Consider the following 19058-nt stretch of genomic DNA (forward strand, 5'->3'; position numbering starts at 1 on the left):
AAGAACAAAACCAAACTTAAAAACAAATACGCACCAAGTACTTTGCACGACATTTACTGAGTTCTACCTACTTTTTGTGAAGCCAAGTACTCCATGCCTCTTGCCAGCTGGTAAGTGCAGGATACCAAGTCCTTGAATGTCATCTGTTCCTCTGGCACCCTGTTAATATCAAAGGAATACTCCATCCCAGGGGGGCGGCGTGCTCGCAGGTACTCACGCAGGTTTCCTTTTGAAGCATATTCCACAATCACATAGAGTGGACCTTTGGGTAAACAGAGCCATGGAAAAACTGGAGTAAGGTCAAAAGGTAAAACGATTTTCTGTAAAAAATCTTCCAGTGTTCTATAATAAATGAACTGGATTAAGAAATGTTTAACTGCAAAACCAGTAAGCACAACTTGAATGAAAAGGAAGTCCAGTGTTTGCTAAGTGGCTGGCCAAAGCTACATAGCAGCATAGTGGTAGAGCTACAATTAGCAACTGAAGGCACCTTAATCCTGACCCACTCACCATCTATTCCCTCCAGACCATGCCATGGAAAGCAGACATTTCCAGACGCAAAATATCACTAGATCTCAAACAAGGTGAAAGTGTTACATTAAATTTTCTAATTTCCAGATTTTTCATGCCTTTCTGCATGACTTTATTTACATTACATAATTACAGTTTAACAAAAACACTGTGGTCTACAGAGAGTAAAATTACTCATTTCAAATTCAAGGGACACAAAAGCAGAACTGACAGTTCAGAATGACAGATGTGGGTAAAGCCACTGGAAAATGCCATTTTTCCCTACAGCAAGGGATTAGAGTTTTCATATGATATAGTACCCTTTCTCATATTAAAGCTGCAAATATAATGAGACACAGAAGTTAAAATATCGCTGCTAAGCTAGGGAAATATCTAAAAATCCCATCACGGCATGACTGTTTCCTTAAAAACTCTTGGAAATGATGATTAATGAGTTTCAGAGACCTGTGTGAAAGTTCTGGCTTACTTTCTTTTCTCTACTCACCATCCTGCGTACAGGCGCCAAGAAGATTGATGATATTTTTATGCTTTCCAATCATCTTCATCATCTCCATCTCTGATACCAGGTCCGACAGATCTTTTTCTGTAGCATCATCTGCACAAGACACAGGTGCAGTTCATATTTTCTATCGTGCCAGCTTCTCTAAGGCTCACCAGCTGCTATAAAGTGTGTGCTTCAAAATGTAGAATATGCGATCTGTTTCCTGCTATACACTGTGCATTATACAAAGTCATGTGTTATGCCCTAATGAAAAATCTCTGCCTCTTTGATGGACTGACTGCCTCTTCAGTCATATGTTAAGAGTCAGTAATACAAGACAAAAATGCTGTCTTTAACTATCAACCCTTAATAACCGTGCCTTTCCTAAAAGCTAGCTTTATAATTAAATTCAAAGCAAACAGACCCCAACCACCTACTCCAGGACCTACGTGAGGACTGCTGCTGAACTGAACTCAGCTAAAAGCAGGGAGACCCACGCGATGCCAATACATCCAAATACTCGCGGCTAAAGATAAACAGGCTGTCAAGAGCCCAGATTTACACCGCAAACCACCGAAGGCTGAGGTCAGCTATGTGCACTCTGACCCCCCTACACTGACAGAGCTCAGATGCCGCAAAGGAAACTTTTCGTGGCTAAAAGCAGCCTCGGACCCTGCTCGGCCAATTTTCTTACCTTTCAGCATCTTCACGGCCACAGTCACCGCTTCTTTCGGCCGGTCTTTGTCAATCCCCACCGCTTCGGCCATGACCACTTGCCCAAAGCAGCCTTCCCCCAGGGGTTTACCCAGCGTCAGCCTGGAGGTGTAAACAGGAGATTAACACACAGCATCTGGGGCAGGGGCGCAGGCAGTGAAATTCCAGAGCTAAATATAAAAACCTTTCAACAACTTGCTGCGGCACGAAGCGCTTATCATATGGAACTAATGAGACGCGCGGCGCGCATCGGCTTTCACGCACGCTGCGGTCTGTTTTCTTAGGGACAGAGCAGGGAGTGTCTAATACAGACAGATCAGTTGCTAAACCCAGCTTTTAAGCTGCCCTTGTGCTTGTAACGGGAGAGGCCGTGCTCAATGGCTGGCTGGAGGGATGCACTGCTTGCAGGGGAAGAGCTTGCAGAGAGCATCGGGCTGCAGCCGAAATTTAGGATGCGGGTACAGGCAGCAGCACCCCAGCCTCTCATGTCGTCGTGGACCGTTTTCTTCTTTGTATGTAGACCGCAAGGAGATGGAAGAAAGGTTTCTTTGTGCACACTGCCATGTGTTAGCTGTCAGGCAGCTGATGGTTCGTATGGCAAAGGGTGGTATCAAAACCGGGTGGATGTTTTAGGTTTTACTAACTCCTGTGATACAACAGCAGAGAGGAAACAGTCAAACATACTTCCAGATAGCCTAATTTTAGCTCAAACTTCACATCCTTGCTTTCTGTTTGGGCATGCAAACCACACAGATTTGCTTAACAACGTCCTGTGCTGAAGGGATGACGCAGGGCAGCAAGAGCAGTGCAGCAGGCAGCAGCTGCAGGCAGTTATCACACACCGTTATCACCCCGCTCCTCTCCCCAAAACTGAGGAGGAGGTCAGGGGCCGCCTTCTTGGGAGAACGAGGAGGAAGGATGATGGTGAGCGGGGAAACGAGGCCGGGGATGGGCGTGCAGGGAGGGGTTTGTCCCTGGGGGATGCTGCCGTGAAGGCACTTGGCAGGGCTCGGCGTCCCCTACACGCTGCCGTCTCGGCATCCACCCCGTCCACAGCAAGATCGCTCTTCTTACATCTTCACGCATTTCCCCAGCACTTTGATCCTTTAAGGGGCGAGACGGGAGCCTTTATCCGCCCACAGCTGGCTCTGGTACAGTCTGTTTCTTGGCTGCAGGCTCGCTGCTGCCACGGATGTCATGGCTGAGGGTAGCAGAAGACGCCTCCTCCCTGCAGCACCCGGGCTCTGCTCAGAGCGGGAAGCAGACTGGGGGAAAGTGGAGCCCCGTTATCATCCTGTGTTGATGTAAAGACCCTTTTAAGAGGAGCAGTCACTAACTGGGCCAGCTGCCTATGCCACTGCACTTTGTGGAGCACATCCCCGGTTGCAAAACTCAGCTCTAACAGACAGACTTCAATCCCAACTCAAGGAGGATAAAAAGATAAAATACAGCAAAAACTTCGGAGCCTCTAGGCAAGATCTATTTTTTGTTCCAGCACAATGCTCACAGATTCTGTCTCCTTTTGCCACAAAGAACATTGTTTAACTCCAGAAGCAGGGCTGAAGCAGATGTCACGGAGAATGCTGAGTGAACTCGATCCAGTTAACGTTATCCACTGCTGGGGCCAGACTCGGACAAGCACTTTCGTATCCAAGTTCTTATGGTCGTGGCTTCCCATGGTCAAAAGCAGGACTCACAGATACAACGCAGGTAGGGGCTGGTTGCCAAAAGCACGGACTTCTGTCCTGGCCCATGAATCCCAGGGGGTTGTCATACCATCAGCAGAAGGCTGTTAGACCGAGGCTAAGTGGTTTGCAAACCCTCCTTGCTTATCTGCTCAGGGAAGAGAGAGGAGCGAAGGGTGATGCCTCCCCAGGGCAGCCCAGGGACACTTTGTCAAGCACGGTCTCAGCCGTGGTGAGAACTCCTCAATCTGTTTTGGATTGGTTTCTAAAGCAAACGCTGGTTTAAAAAGGTGCAAAGACTGAAGGGCAGCATATGCTATGCTGAGGTCATCCTGCACTTTATCCAGAACTGAAATTGAATTTAGGATCTTGGCAGAGAACAAACATTTGCATTGGAAACTGGTTAATTTATGTGCTATTGCCCTGCTAGGACTAAAGTAACAAACCCCTCATTGTGTGCCTCTTGCCCCCCAACCTAATAAACTGCCTCTAAATAGCCTCCTTTCATTGGAAATCTGCTCCACCTACATTTGTGCTGAATGTCGGTTTTTAATGTTTAGCACTCTAAAATTTTCCGCATTTAGTGTATCCCCCAAGGGTATGGGCTGACAGAAGTATGTATACAGGCCCCCACTGTTGACTAGAATCCTGCAGGTGGCAATTACTGCTTTTTGCACTAATTTTCAGCTACATAATTAAAATAATTTCCAGAACAGTTGTCAGGAGGTTCAAAATTACGGCTCTGCTATCCAAAAGTTACAGTGCTGAGCTTTCAAAGAAAACTGTTCATGATAAAAGGTGTTAGTTTCTCAAATCCACCTAAAGACTTCTTAAAATTAGTATCAGATTTCATATATAATCCTGGCTCTACCTGTATTACTATTATCTATTTTACATGCCAACTTTATATTAAGCAATATGATCATAGCTCTGATTATTCGGCAGCTCATTTTGTATGTTATTCAACAGACTTCAAAGAATTATTTAGCCCTGTTAATTTAAATGTATCAAAATTCAGTACATTCTGCTTGAAACCTAGTCCTTTTAAACCACAGAAATTGTACACACAAGTACATAATATGCAAAATGCCCTGCTAAATCAAAAATGATCACCACTAATATAGGTTAATACTAAATCACCAGAAAAACCGTTCCATAAGATCTAAGTGAAAGAAAAGGTTTTCTCATACCATATTCCAGACTTTCTCTATCTCCTACTTGACATTCTATTACATATTTTATAAACATTGACCAATAATGTACCAAACTAAAAAACATGGTTTAATGTACAGAGGTAATGCTTGGGCAAATCTGCCCTTTAACTACTGTTGCACGCTGATATCTCTCCCAGTCTAGACCATATATATTTTAAAATAAAGTTTCAGATTCACTCCTAACTGAGGAGTTAGATTTCAGCAGAGTATCTGAAAGCCTTTAAGAAATCAGAAAATAAATCAGAGCAACAGGCAGAGAAAATTCAACTTCCATTTAAAAAAATAATAATTCAGATAATTGAATTGGATCTTGATCTTCAGAGAAGGTTCAGGTAATTGGGATTTTCTTTCAGCTAAAGAAACCCTGAGAGATTTTGGAAAGAAGCTCCCTCTCATACTGTGTCATGTTGTATAGATGCACATAGGTAGCACTAAGGGAAATGGGCAACATACTTATCTCTCGGAAACTCCCATTTCGGGTCTTCTGGCAATTCGTATTCCGAGACTCCTGCCAGCATTGGGGCATCAGCAGTAGAGGAGAGGCGAGTAGTTATCCTCACCAGAGGCGTGTTGGAGTTCATGGAGGAGCTCGAGTCGGCCGACACCTGTTGTTGCAATGCAAGATACAAAAAACAAAAAGAGGAAGAGATGTAATCTTGGACCAAAAGCTGAAAAACGGCAGTACATGAAAACCAAGCCAGCTATAACAGTGGTATGAGGGACCGAACCTCCAGTCTTGTTTGGAGTGAACTCTCCTCCTACATTTACACTGCCCCGTAAGCACAAAACTGACTGCAATCGCTGCCCTGTCAGTCTGTCCCATGAGCTGTAAACCACCGAACAAAATTCTAAAATACATTCAACTCAGAAGGGAATTTAAATGCATGTTTCTTATAATTTGATAAATTATTTTTTTATTTTTAATCAAGTGAGTATTTACATCATCACCCTCAGATACGTAGTGGGCAGCTTCTACTGTGAGCAGATAAGCTCTCTCCTACTCATTTCTAGCTTCCCGTGTCATCATTTCTTTTTTCCAAATCAGTACAAAATTTAATAGCAACACCTAGAAATACTAAAGTGAAATTTTCATTTTTTAATTTAAAAATGGCGTTTTTACAAAGACTCCCCTGATTTTTTCCACCAGTGCCAGTGACCAAGGTCACAGGCGTTTTACTGTGTAGAAAATGGAGGATATCCCTTCACATGTTTTCTAAATGTTTAATATTGAAAGTATCAAAAAAGCTATCACAACAGTTGGGGTACCTCAGTTTTCAATGAACTACATTCTTAAGTGAATATTCTGTAAGTGAGGCAGAAAAGAGTTCATAAAAAAAACTTTCACGTCCAACACTTCAAAATGTAATTCACTTTGGAGGATGATTTGTCATCGTCCTTAACAAAAATACATTTTCCTCAGAGCATCAAAGGTAATTAATGATAGCTGCTTTGAAAGCAGAGGCACGAGCTATTCCATCCACATTACAAAAATTCTGTTGGTGAAAATGGTGCATTTTCCATAAGGTTCTTCTCTTAAACCTGCAAACAGCCCGCTGTCTGCAAAAATGCATACAAAAAATGCTTGTATTGCCACCATGTCCCCTCTTGTAAGAGTAAATCCTCCTTTCTTCAGGTCAAGAGAATCTGTGCCAAGCCTGTAGCTGGTGGCCACGATGGGATGAAGGTCACGTTGCGATGCAGTTGGTGGTACCCATCCTCACGTCAGGTGGCAGAAGATGCTTCTTGTCCAGCATTGTCAGGACCTCGCCCCCAAGCTGGAAGCCTAGAGCATTGGTATAACCACCCCTCTTGACCTTTCTCCTTGTCATCTGGAGTCAACTTTCACACCAAGTTTGCTTATGTAAAGTGTCACCAGGTCACAGTTTAGTTTCAGAGGTCGTAGAGCTAGGTAATAAAAGCTGTTATAGGCAAACAGATCCTAATAGCATTAAAGTGCAAGTCAGCGATATACAGTGATACGAACACAAAATCGTCTTGTCTCTGTGACACCTGGTAATTTAAGGGAGCACGATGTTGCACTCACATCCAACTAACAATTACAAACCACCGAGTTACTCGAGCTTCTCAGCATGGGGCTGAAAGGCTGTTGCAACCACATCGTGCTCTTACACAATGCATTTTGACAGGACGAGGTTATGGCTCTCAGATTTCTCATCATGATTTTGACAAACGTTTGGCTTAGAGGTCTTTTTCCAGGTAGACAGCTCCAAGCCCATCCCAGCAAACAGGTTTGGGTTCTCGGCACATTTTCCTTGGGCCACAGATTAAGACTGGAAAGGGGTTTCAGAAAGCACAACGTGTTAAGGACTGCTTTCAAAAGCTTAACATTGGTAACCAGTTTTGCAGCTGACTGACAGACTTTCCTTGACACCAGAAACTCCACCTTCTGCTTGCATGGAGATGTATGTCTAGGAAGGAGCAAGTACAACCGCCCAAATAAAGCATCCATTCAAACACGAGAGCTGGACCGCCTTCCCCCTCGCCCATCCCACTGTCGTTAGCATTAGTGTTTGCTTTCTGCAAATATAAGTACCTGGCACATTCCTCTAGCATAATAAATACAGTGACCACTTGGGATACAAACAGAAAACAGCTATTAATGTAGACTGTGTAGCCATAAATAAACCAGTAAATGAATACTGAACAGAGCCCTTAGAGAGGGGCGCTGCTGTGCCCAGCCCATGCAGAAACACACCTGCAGAAGCTGAGTTGCTTGCTCAGAGCTGCACGGCAAGTCAGCAGGAGAACCAGGCCCATAGTTACATTTTTACTTCTTTTTTTTCCCCTCATTTTCATGATTTCAGCTTTAAAATGCTGCTGAATGAAATGAACCACCCATAAATATACAAACAGCTTTGCAGCTCCTCTCTCCCTGAAGTCTTCCCCTGAAGTCCAGTTTTCTCCTACTTCCAAGATTTTTTATTCAATATTTATTATGTATTATGTATTATTTTTTATTTTAAACATCATGTTTATGTTCTTGCCTTCCTTTGTCATCATAGACAATGTTTTTGTGGGACAATATGAAGGCATGGAATTGAAACTGCAAAATTTAGATGATACCCCTTGGGCACCAGAAACAGACCAAAATGTCCCGGGGTCTTTTTCTTCAGGGATATAATATTTTTATTAGACATTGTCCAGATCTCTGCAAAAGCTCCATCTTTCCACTAGCTCTTACACTCACAATTCAGAACCTTAGAGTAGTAAAAACTGGTAAATGTAAACATGCAATAAACCGAAATACTCCAGTGATGCATTTCAAACACAGAAGTTAAATAATAATAATGCTATAGAAAAATAAATGAAAGACTTTGCCAATTTACCTTCCCAGGTGCCCTTACAAAACAGGTTTGAGGCCCTGGAGAATGAGAGATCAACAGCAACTGAGGAAGAGGTAGAAAGTGTTCCCAGGAGGATTCCTAGGGTGAGGAGGTCAACTCCACGCATCAGGACTGCCTCCACCAAGAACGAAAGAAAGGTGATTGTTGTGGGTGACTCTGTCCTTAGGGGAACAGAGGGCCCTATTTGTCGGCCTGACCCTACCCGTAGGGAGGTCTGCTGCCTCCCTGGGGCCAGGGTCAGGGACATTGCCAAGAAGGTCAAGCGCCTGGTACGGCCCACTGACTACTACCCGCTATTGGTCTTTCAGGCTGGTAGCGATGAAGTAGCAAAGAGAAGCCCGAAGGCGATCAAAAGAGACTTTAGGGATTTGGGGCGACAACTTAGAGGTTCGGGCGCGCAGGTTGTGTTTGCCTCTGTCCTTCCGATAGGGGGGATGGAAGCTGAAAGGTGCGCTGTTCGCATAAACTCGTGGCTCCGTGACTGGTGTGACCGGCACAACTTTGGGTTTTTTGATCACGGGAAGGTCTATGCTACACCGGGCCTGATGGCACCGGATGGGATGCGCCTCTCTCGGAGAGGGGTAAGGATCTTGGGTCAGGAGTTGGCAGGGCTGATAGATAGGGCTTTAAACTAGGTAAGAAGGGGGATGGGGCTGAAGCAAGGACTGTTGGGGCTGTGCCAGGGGGAGCAATGGCAAGGCCGGAGGATAAGGTAAAGGCCCAGCTGAAGTGCATCTACACCAATGCACGCAGCATGGGTAATAAACAGGAGGAGCTGGAAGCCATCGTGCAGCGGGCAGGCTACGACTTGGTTGCCATCACGGAAACGTGGTGGGACCAGTCTCATGACTGGAGTGCTGCGATGCCTGGCTATAGGCTCTTCAGAAGGGACAGGCAGCACAGAAGGGGTGGCGGTGTGGCTCTCTATGTTAGAGAGTCTTTCGATGTTGTAGAACTCGAGGCTAGGAATGACAAGATCGAGTCCCTTTGGGTTAGGATCGGCAGGGACAACAAGGCTAGTGTCCTGGTCGGGGTCTGCTATAGACCGCCGAACCAGGATGAGGAGACGGATGAGGAGTTCTACAGGCAGCTGACAGAAGTTGCGAAATCGTCAGCGCTTGTACTCGTGGGGGACTTCAACTTCCCTGACATATCCTGGAAGCACAACACAGCCCAGAGGAAGCAGTCTAGGAGGTTTCTGGAGAAAGTGGAAGATAGCTTCCTGACGCAGCTGATTAGTGAACCTACCAGGGGTGGTGCCCTGCTAGACCTTCTCTTCACAAACAGAGAAGGACTGGTGGAGGATGTGATTGTCGGGAACAGTCTTGGGCGGAGTGACCACGAAATGGTGGAGTTCACTATTCTTGGCGGGGCCAGGAAGGGAACCAGTAAAACCACTGTATTGGACTTTCGGAGGGCTGACTTTGGGCTGCTCAGGACACTAGTTGGTGGAGTCCCATGGGAGGCGGTTCTGAAGGGCAGAGGGGTCCAGGAAGGCTGGGCGCTCTTTAAGAGGCAAATCCTAATGGCGCAGGAGCGGTCTATTCCCATGCGCCCAAAGATGAGCCAGCGGGGAAGAAGACCAGCCTGGCTCAACAGAGAATTGTGGCTTGAGCTTAGGAGAAAAAAGAGGGTTTATAATCTTTGGAAAATTGGGCAGGCCACTAAGGAGGACTATAAGGATGTAGCGAGGCTGTGCAGGGACAAGATTAGGAAGGCCAAAGCTCGTCTGGAGCTCAATCTGGCTACTGCCGTTAAAGATAATAAAAAACGCTTTTATAAATACATCAACACAAAAAGGAGGACTAGGGAGAATCTCCATCCTTTACTGGATGCAGGGGGAAACTTAGTTACAAGAGATGAGGAAAAGGCGGAGGTGCTCAATGCCTTCTTTGCCTCAGTCTTTAGCGGCAAAACCGGTTGCTCTCTGGATACCCAGTACCCAGAACTGGTGGAAGGGGACGGGGAGCAGGATGTGGCCCTCACCATCCACGAAGAACTGGTAGGTGACCTGCTACGGCACTTGGATGTCCACAAATCGATGGGGCCGGATGGGATCCACCCAAGGGTACTGAGAGAACTGGCAGATGAGCTGGCCAAGCCCCTATCCATCATTTATCAGCAGTCCTGGCTATCGGGGGAGGTCCCAGCTGACTGGCGGCTAGCAAATGTGACGCCCATCTACAAGAAGGGCCGGAGGGCAGACCCGGGGAACTACAGGCCGGTCAGTTTGACCTCAGTACCAGGGAAGCTCATGGAGCAGATCCTCTTGGGAGTCATCATGCGGCACTTGGAGGGCAAGCAGGCGATCAGGCCCAGCCAGCATGGGTTTATGGAAGGCAGGTCCTGCTTGACGAACCTGATCTCCTTCTACGACAAAGTGACGCGCTGGGTGGACGAGGGAAAGGCTGTGGATGTGGTCTACCTTGACTTCAGCAAGGCTTTTGACACCGTCTCCCACAGCATTCTCCTCAAGAAACTGGCTGCTCTTGGCTTGGACTGGCGCACGCTTCGTTGGGTTAGAAACTGGCTGGATAGCCGGGCCCAAAGAGTTGTGGTGAATGGAGCCAAGTCCAGTTGGAGGCCAGTCACTAGTGGCGTCCCCCAGGGCTCGGTGCTGGGGCCGGTCCTCTTTAACATCTTCATCAATGATCTGGATGACGGCATTGAGTGCACCCTCAGTAAGTTTGCAGATGACACCAAGCTAGGTGCGTGTGTCGATCTGCTCGAGGGTAGGAAGGCTCTGCAGGAGGATCTGGATAGGCTGCACCGATGGGCTGAGGTCAACTGTATGATGTTCAACAAGGCCAAGTGCCGGGTCCTGCACCTGGGGCGCAATAACCCCAAGCAGAACTACAGGCTGGGTGAGGAATGGTTGGAGAGCTGCCAGGCAGAGAAGGACCTGGGAGTGATGGTGGACAGTCGGCTGAATATGAGCCAGCAGTGTGCTCTGGTGGCCAAGAAGGCCAACGGCATCCTGGCTTGTATCAGAAACACTGTGACCAGCAGGGCTAGGGAGGTGATCGTCCCCCTGTACTCGGCTCTGGTGAGGCCGCACCTCGAGTACTGTGTTCAGTTTTGGGCCCCTCGCTACAAGAAGGACATCGAGGTGCTTGAGCGGGTCCAAAGAAGGGCGACGAAGCTGGTGAGGGGCCTGGAGAGCAAGTCCTACGAGGAGCGGCTGAAGGAGCTGGGCTTGTTCAGCCTAGAGAAGAGGAGGCTCAGGGGTGACCTTATTGCTCTGTATAAGTACATTAAAGGAGGCTGTAGCGAGGTGGGGGTTGGCCTGTTCTCCCATGTGTCTGGTGACAGGACGAGGGGGAATGGGCTAAAGTTACGCCAGGGGAGTTTTAGGTTAGATGTTAGGAAGAGCTTCTTTACTGAAAGGGTTGTGAGGCATTGGAACGGGCTGCCCAGGGAGGTGGTGGAGTCACCATCCCTGGAAGTCTTCAAAAGACGTTTAGATGTAGAGCTTAGGGATATGGTTTAGTGGGGACTGTTAGTTTTAGGTCAGAGGTTGGACTCGATGATCTTGAGGTCTCTTCCAACCTAGAAAATTCTGTGTGTGATTCTGTGTGAATTTCCCTTTCAACGCAATTGAACATGTTTACTTCACATAATAAATGGACAGTTGGCTGGAGAGGCTGCAGCTAACCGAAGTACATTAGCTTGGAGAGGAACGATGAGAAATCCAGAGGAACTACTCAATGTCTGGGAGAATTAAAATGGACTGCACTCCCAGGGAATATTCTTCTGATTGACTAACTGGAGCAGTGCAAGTGGTTACAGGAGCTGAAGGGCTATAAAAGTCTGCTCCAGAAAAGATTAAGCCAACCCAGGCTGGACTTCAGTTGGAGGAGATTTTCTGTTTTCAAATGGCCTTTTCCCTTTTATGCAATAGTAAAGAATTAACCTTCGAACTCACCCTTTAAGCATCTCTTTTCATTGCTTTAGAGTGCACTATAAAACAATGAGGAAAGCCCTACATATTTGAAGGTCAGTAGATGTGGTCAACTTTAATCTGCAAGTGTACACATAAGTAATAGCACGTAGAAAGCCTTTTTCCAGCCTGCAACTTTCCCCTTTCCACCTGCAGCACCACCCTCCGGACCCTGACCACGCAGGTTCAAGAAGCAGTGATGGTCCTGCGAGGAACCCCACATCTCTTTCTTCTTGCTTTCAAGTATGTGAGTGCTTTTTTTGGTTTCAATGCAAGAATTCAAGGCACGTAGGACTCAGGGGTAACAAAGGTCATACTGAGATTTTGGAGCAAGCTTTTAATTATATGAGGCCAATATACAAACCCAGGGTCGCTTTGGGGTCTACCAGGTGCCACGAAGCAGCAGGTAGAAATTTGGTCAAAATGCACAACCTTTGTGGGCAATCTCCCAGCACACCAAAACATGCCGCTGTGCTGTTATGTTGGGACGTGACAAAGGAACAAAGCAGAACTGGGACAGAGAAGTAAAGGTTCACCTTGATGTGGGCGAATGAGCCATCCTCATGCTCTACGCACTGCATTGGTAACGCCTGTTTTAAGCAATGATGCTACACTGAGAAGACATTTTGGGAGCTTAATTAACATAAGGAGGGCAGAAGTCAGCTCGACAGAAGCAGAACACTGAACGGATCGTTGTGCTATATGTCAACCTCAACAGGAGGGTAGCTCTCCAACATAAAAACGTTTCTTGTGCGCTTCCTTTCCAGTTCTAGGTCAGAACCAAGAAGTGTATCAGCCTCAGCCCCATTCCTCGACTGTGGAAGGAGAAAAGCCCACTGTCTCCAAACTTCATGTACCAAGGCATTGTTACATCCCCGTTTTAACTATATATTTGTTCTTCAGCCAACATGCTGTATTTAATCAGCTTTGAGATAATACTTCGCAAGCATTTCTAAGCAGTGGAGCATTTAAAACTTAAATGAATCTTTAAATGCCATGTGGCAAAATCAGCTGCAGAGCAGTGTGTAATTGTCTGTAATTGATTATGAAGGGTGTTTTCCTCCACTGATGATTTATACCATATCCTGAAGCTTAGATCTGTCAGTTCTGGCACTCATGCTGTGAGTTTTTAGCAGCCATGCAGTGATTTCCTATAATTGTCAGTCTTTTTGAAGGCTCTGCTATAAAAGTTAATTTGAAGTCATATGCATATATGTATATAAATATAGCTGGTAAGAAATGCAATTAGCTGTTGATAGAAATGCCCCATCTCAGTGACAGGATCTAGGAAAATATAAGGTAAATTCACTAGATGGAATCTAAGGATTCGTGATAGAAGTACTTGCATTTGAAACACTTGCACATGCACAATCCTTTCATGAAAAGATTGCCTTTCAAAGCACTTGCATAACAGCAATAACAGCAATATAACAAAGAGTACAACTAGGCAAGTCAACAGTCTCTATATAGAGAAAACCAAGGATAAAGCAAGAAACTAAAGTACGTATTGCAGTAAATTCCTTGAAACACCTCCTACTGCAAGTTATCTATTAATCCTTGTATTTCAGAGGCTATTCCTTGAAATGAATGATACTTTTACAGCTCAACACTACATGCAATACTATGGTTCTTTACTTGTTCCAGATTACTCTTCTTTTTCTCAGGCTCCAGATGCCACCATCATTTTGAATACAGCTATCTGGGTTGGTGAACCTCAGCCTTACTTTAGACCAACCAGTCTTTGCTCATCACAAACATGTTCACTGTGTGTTTATGAACAACCACAGTACGTATAAATTAACGTGAATGTATTTAAAATACTAAGCAAAAGAGATCATTCCTCCTTTCTAAGACAAACACACACACGTAGCCAAGTGGTCCAAAGTTCACAAAATCATCCTATCAACGTCTACTCTTTACCCTTCAGTTGGAAAAACCTCTCACCTAAAGCCCATGGTGCAAACCAGCTCACAATGCTCACTCCTGCAAATCTGTCTTCCCACCACCTTGTGAGCTGGTGCTCCCATGCAGAGCATGGCTAATCCCAAGGGAGCACTGCAGCTCTCTCTAACTGCTTGCTAGATTTCCCTGTAAGCGGTTTCTGTTTCGAAAACCAAGTACCAGATCCGAGTGAGGCATAGGACTGCAGGGGGAGGGAACTGATAATTCCTGACTTCATCATGACCCTTCCTATGAATGCGGAGAGAACCACATTTTGGCAGGAAAAAATGCCTGCATGTGGGGAATGATAAAACCCTGTAGTAGCTCAGACTAAATAGTCAGTGTACGAGAATCCAGGCCTGCAAATCAAACCATATGTTACTCAGCAAGACTCTTATCCCACTTAGACGAGATGGCATCACGGCCATGCAAATGCCTCCTCTTGAACTGGTATTATTTTCATATCCAGATCCTTAGGGAACTTGACCTCGAAGTGGAGAGCTTCCAAAACAATATCACAAATTCCCCAATACATGGCCTCATTTCCCTGGAATCCCAACAAATCACATCCACTGGCCCCGGCTCTCTGCCACGCTCACACCATCTACCTGTCACAAGCACTTCCCCTGCTCACTCGCACTTATCCTCCCGACAATTTGGCCACTTTTTCTGCTCTTCCTCTGCACAGCACAGCACGCAGCCAAAGGAGAGCCCTCTGCACCCACGCCTCTAAATATAGGGTCTGTGACAAAGCCCTACAAGGCTGTAAATACAGTTATCTGAAATACAAATAAACTCCAACCAAAAAGTAAGCCTGGTGGTACAACAAACCAATCTTAACTACCCAGGAGAACACACCCATTAAATAAAACGCCGCCTGGATTATTTTTTATTTTAATTATTGATTTGTGACCATGGTTCTGAAACTGAAAACCATCTTTTAAAAGATGCAGAAACTAAACTGCTGCAGCCTTACAGACTGGCAAGACTGATAACTGAAAATCTACAAAATCTTCATGGTTGATGAGCAAGGTTCCAGGGATTGCTAGTCTCATCCTGCCTTTATAATCCAGAACAATCAGTGAGATGACCAGTGAAATCATAAACAGAAATACAGATTTCTTCTTAATATTTATAGTAGCTGTTTTCCTCTGTAAAAATATGACAGCAGAGAGCCCTTGAATGAGAAACTCCTGTAAATGAAAGGATAGTCAGGAGAATTGAAAGTGATGGAATTTTTGCTCCTGGGTTGAAATAGGATTCTCACTTTCAAACGTGTATTGTTTTTCAAACAAATAGTCCCACTTTTAAAAGCAAAATGCCTTTTTTCCTGCTAAGAAGTATGAGGAAAACAAAGTTAACCGATAAAAACTGACCTGACAAGCATGTTATAAGACAGAGATGTTTCCCTCTGTGAAAACAATAGCTTTGGAGAAGTTCCATATTGCATCATTTAATGATAAACAGCAAAACTGTGGGCAGTGGTTGGCACTGGAGTCACACGCCCTGAAATAACACTTTCCCCTCAAGGAACCATTTTCAACGGACACAACTGAGCTCACACCAAACCCCGGGCATTTTTTAAGCCATCAACTTATCTCCGGGTTATGATGATGCTTTTATTTTCAGGCAGAAGTCTAATACATGCCTTTTATCTAAGCAGCTAATATTTATCTTTCTCTCTCTACTTAAGTATACAACATTTGAAAAGCCGCCTTTGTCCAGAAATCTACATTGAATTTTAGCCATGGAGATGTGTAAGCTGAGCTGAGGGCTTCTCACTCTTTGCAATATACTCAGAGTACCTCTCCTCTCCAGTGATTTTCAAGCAAATGTGTAAAATCACAGAATAAATTTAAAATATGGCAAAGCAAGTAAAACAAAATAAGATTTTTTTGCTAAAATATATATATATATATATATATATTATTTTTTTTTTCAGATTGGACAAAGCTCCTGTCCCCCACCTCAAGGCTTTGTCACCCCTTAGAGGATGACAGCTGATGCATTACAGGAGGGATTCCTCTGCTGTATTTCTAACCAAGTAGATTCAGAAAACAGTAACACCATTTGAAATCCCAACACCAAGCTCCACCCTAACTCTAAGCACATCCAAACTTTCACATACCCACCTCTACTGAAGAACTAGTTTTAAGGTCGGGTATTACTGCGACAGCGATAACGTGCTGGACAGGCTACAAGAACCACCTGCAGAAATGTCGCCCCACTCATTAACGTTGCAGATGAACCAAACCCTCAGATCCACACTGCCCTGACCAGATCCAAACCCCACAAAAGGTCCCTGTTGTTAATAAGGAGGTGAACCAAAGCCTCAGCTGCAGACTGCCCTCAGCCTCGCAGCGCTGGCGGTCTGGGTGTGGGTCTAGCTGTCTATTCTGAAGACTCACTGCAAGACAATCAAAACATATTAAAAGAAGTCTTTAGGAGACGATAGTATGTGGGAATCAGGGCTGTTTTGGCAAGCGATGGCCTGTGACAATGCCAAAGGCCTGTTACTTGTTCAACTGGTTTGTTGTTCGTGGCGCTGCCCCCTCCAGAAATGCTAGCTGCCAGTGACAAGCGATTGCAAAATCTACTTCGTGCAATCCTGTTGTGTGCATCTTACATCTGGCATTCGCTTTTGTTTCTCACTCAGCAACATCAGAATCTTAACCAACTGCCTGAGATCTGATTTAGTGTTGCCCCTATTTTTATTTTATTACAGTCTTTCTATTTTGAGGTGGATTCTGGATGCTGAGCTATGAAATTCTCTCCCCTCAGTTCTTAAATTTTTTTCCCAAAAAACACCTCTCCGTATCTGGTACCTAGTTACTACAATAATAGTCACCTTAGAAACATTATAAATACACAATTAAATAGGATTCTGTTCCAAAGTCCATTTAAGTCACTAAAAAATTTTCCATTGACTTCAATAAGCTGTGGGATCAGGCCCCAAAATACTTCAAATAGATTTTTTTTTCCATCTATAGACTGCTAATACAGAATGTATTCCTTTTTTTTTTTCACATTTCTGCTCTGACATCCCTGATTTCCTCGCCTTGAGACACACACTGCTGCATTGGGACGTGCTTTCTTCCCATGCCAGCCTCCTAGGTGCCAGCCTAAAACCATCCCTAAATGCGGTTTGGTTTAACGCTCATTTATGCCCCTTCCAAACAAAGCTCCCATCAGAAGGATGTGCTGGCTTCGTGCTTTGGTAAAAGTTCTTCAAACTCTTTATCTACTTTCTGTTACCTGTCTGCGCAGAGGGATTCGCTTTGTCAGCTTGTGGACAGCTGGCTGGCTGCTGAAGTCGGGCTTCTTGGTGGTGTTCTTCATGCGGCACAGGATGACCGTCAGCACCATGCAGGCGATCAGGAAGACCCCTATGCAGTAAATTGCTATTTCCAGGTAGTCTGGAGATGTCGGATATTCTTTCTCTTTTTCAGGAGCTGGATCGCAGGTTTTCGGGAGGGAACAATCACACCACAGAGTTAGCACACAGTACAAGTATAGTTCAGCGCAGTGCTTGGAACAACATGACATGGTAAAATATCAGCAGTTCTTGCCGTGACTTCGTGACACTCAGAATACTGTGGATATTTAGGCTATTTTGCAATCTGGGAACAATGCGTCTCTCCAGATCACTGGTTTAACTTCTCATTTTGCCATCGTGTGTGCCTGTGTACCTAAGTAGGTACATATAGACACGTACATGTGTCTGCCTGCTCAGGTAGACAAACACACATCAAAATATTGAATGATCAAGTCTAATTTCAGGGGAAAAGAAGGAACTGAAGTATTCAAACTAGGTTCAGGTTCATTTTGTTGCTCAAGTCAAACTTCAAAAGCACTGTAATTATTTTTAACCACATAAAGGCACGTTTAAAGATGTAATACTGAATTTGCCAGCCTGAAAGAATGTCTCAACTCGCAAACAGAAGTTGGGGCTTGAGTCTGCATTGCTTGTTTATCCAAAATTCTCTCTGGGAGCTTATAACACAGAAGGAAGGTGGGATGGTCCCTCGCCATGTTTCTAAAATTTCGCTGAATTGCTAACAGCATGTCTTAGTGAGTGCTCCTTTGTCAGCCACGCTACGGCTGGGTATTTTAAGGAACTTCAACAGCAGTTGCTAGTCTATGAGATTAGGTTTTAGTGGGAGTGGTTCTACCTAGCTGTTACTGTGACTGAAACCATTTTGAAATCGTCTTTGAGACAGTTATATGTGCAAACACAGTCCCCTAATCCCTTATCTGGGATTTACCCCCCAGATAAACAGCATTCCACAGCAATCAGCAGTCACTCCACAAGCAATGCACGTTCAAGCTGAAATTTTCTTGTGCTTTGTTTGAGGCTTATAAAATATTCCATTCAAGAAAGTCGGTTAAAGTATGCTGTTCAAGCACTTGCAAAATGCAAACACTGCTAGCAAAGCAAGCTTTACACTGGTACTGCCTGCCTGCTTGGTGACAGACCACGCAGGCTTGGTGTTCACGTACGAGTGAAATGTAGTAACGTTGCCTCATTCAGCGTATTTTAAAAAGGGGTAAGAAATTATCTGCAGAAAGTTTCACTCATGTACAATGAATCTCAGCAATATGCACATGCAGGTTTTGTACTTCTTACTCAGGATTAACAATTAATAAATGGTAAGCACAAGATGACCCAGCAAACCTCAGGTGGTTCACATTTTTTCAAAGGAACTCTTAAGGCAGCTGCCAACAGTTATAAACAAGAACATTTGACTAGTGTCAAAACCAACTATGGTTACATCTTCTAACAGCTGATAACAATTTTCAGGCAATAAAGCACATTGATGTTTGTTTCTTTTAAGGACAGAAACATCATCAACCCCAGAACAGCAAGACATGCTTTGCAGTAAAAGCAAATGACTACTTGTTTTCTTAGTGCATGCAATGTTTAAAGATGCATGGAGCTGATTCCCAAGATATGGAAGGCACTGCTTCTGTATATAAGCCATCGACATTAAAATTGGAATTTTAATTTAAAATTTGGATGATAGGTAAAAGTGAATTTCAGCATATTGAATAGCTTAGGTACTTTGACAAATTAGTACACGATTATGGCCAAATCAGTCCCAAAGCTTCTTAAGAAACTCTGAATTTCCTCCTCTTGAAGTTTACAATGATTGATGTGGTGATTTTCAGTTATCACACTTAAGTGAG

The 19058-nt window shown here is 44.7% G+C and overlaps 1 protein-coding gene across 13 annotated transcripts in view; it reads right to left on the reverse strand.

Annotated features, from left to right (window-relative positions):
• The window catches only part of FGFR2 (fibroblast growth factor receptor 2), an 85356-nt gene that overhangs the window by 13083 nt on the left and 53215 nt on the right, over positions 1-19058 (reverse strand). For 9 of the 13 annotated variants that reach the window (XM_068689016.1, XM_068689023.1, XM_068689021.1 and 6 more), the window contains 5 exons: positions 17120-17323; positions 5079-5229; positions 1707-1828; positions 1016-1126; positions 72-262 (listed from right to left, as the gene is read on the reverse strand). In XM_068689016.1, the coding sequence (XP_068545117.1) occupies positions 72-262; positions 1016-1126; positions 1707-1828; positions 5079-5229; positions 17120-17323 (779 nt within the window). Of the gene's footprint in view, positions 1-71; positions 263-1015; positions 1127-1706; positions 1829-5078; positions 5231-17119; positions 17324-19058 lie in introns of all 13 variants that reach the window. The other 4 variants (XM_068689025.1, XM_068689019.1, XM_068689026.1 and 1 more) reach the window with 1 other exon arrangement.

Source organism: Anas acuta, chromosome 7 (assembly GCF_963932015.1).
Source record: "Anas acuta chromosome 7, bAnaAcu1.1, whole genome shotgun sequence".
NCBI classification, from domain to species: domain Eukaryota; kingdom Metazoa; phylum Chordata; class Aves; order Anseriformes; family Anatidae; genus Anas; species Anas acuta.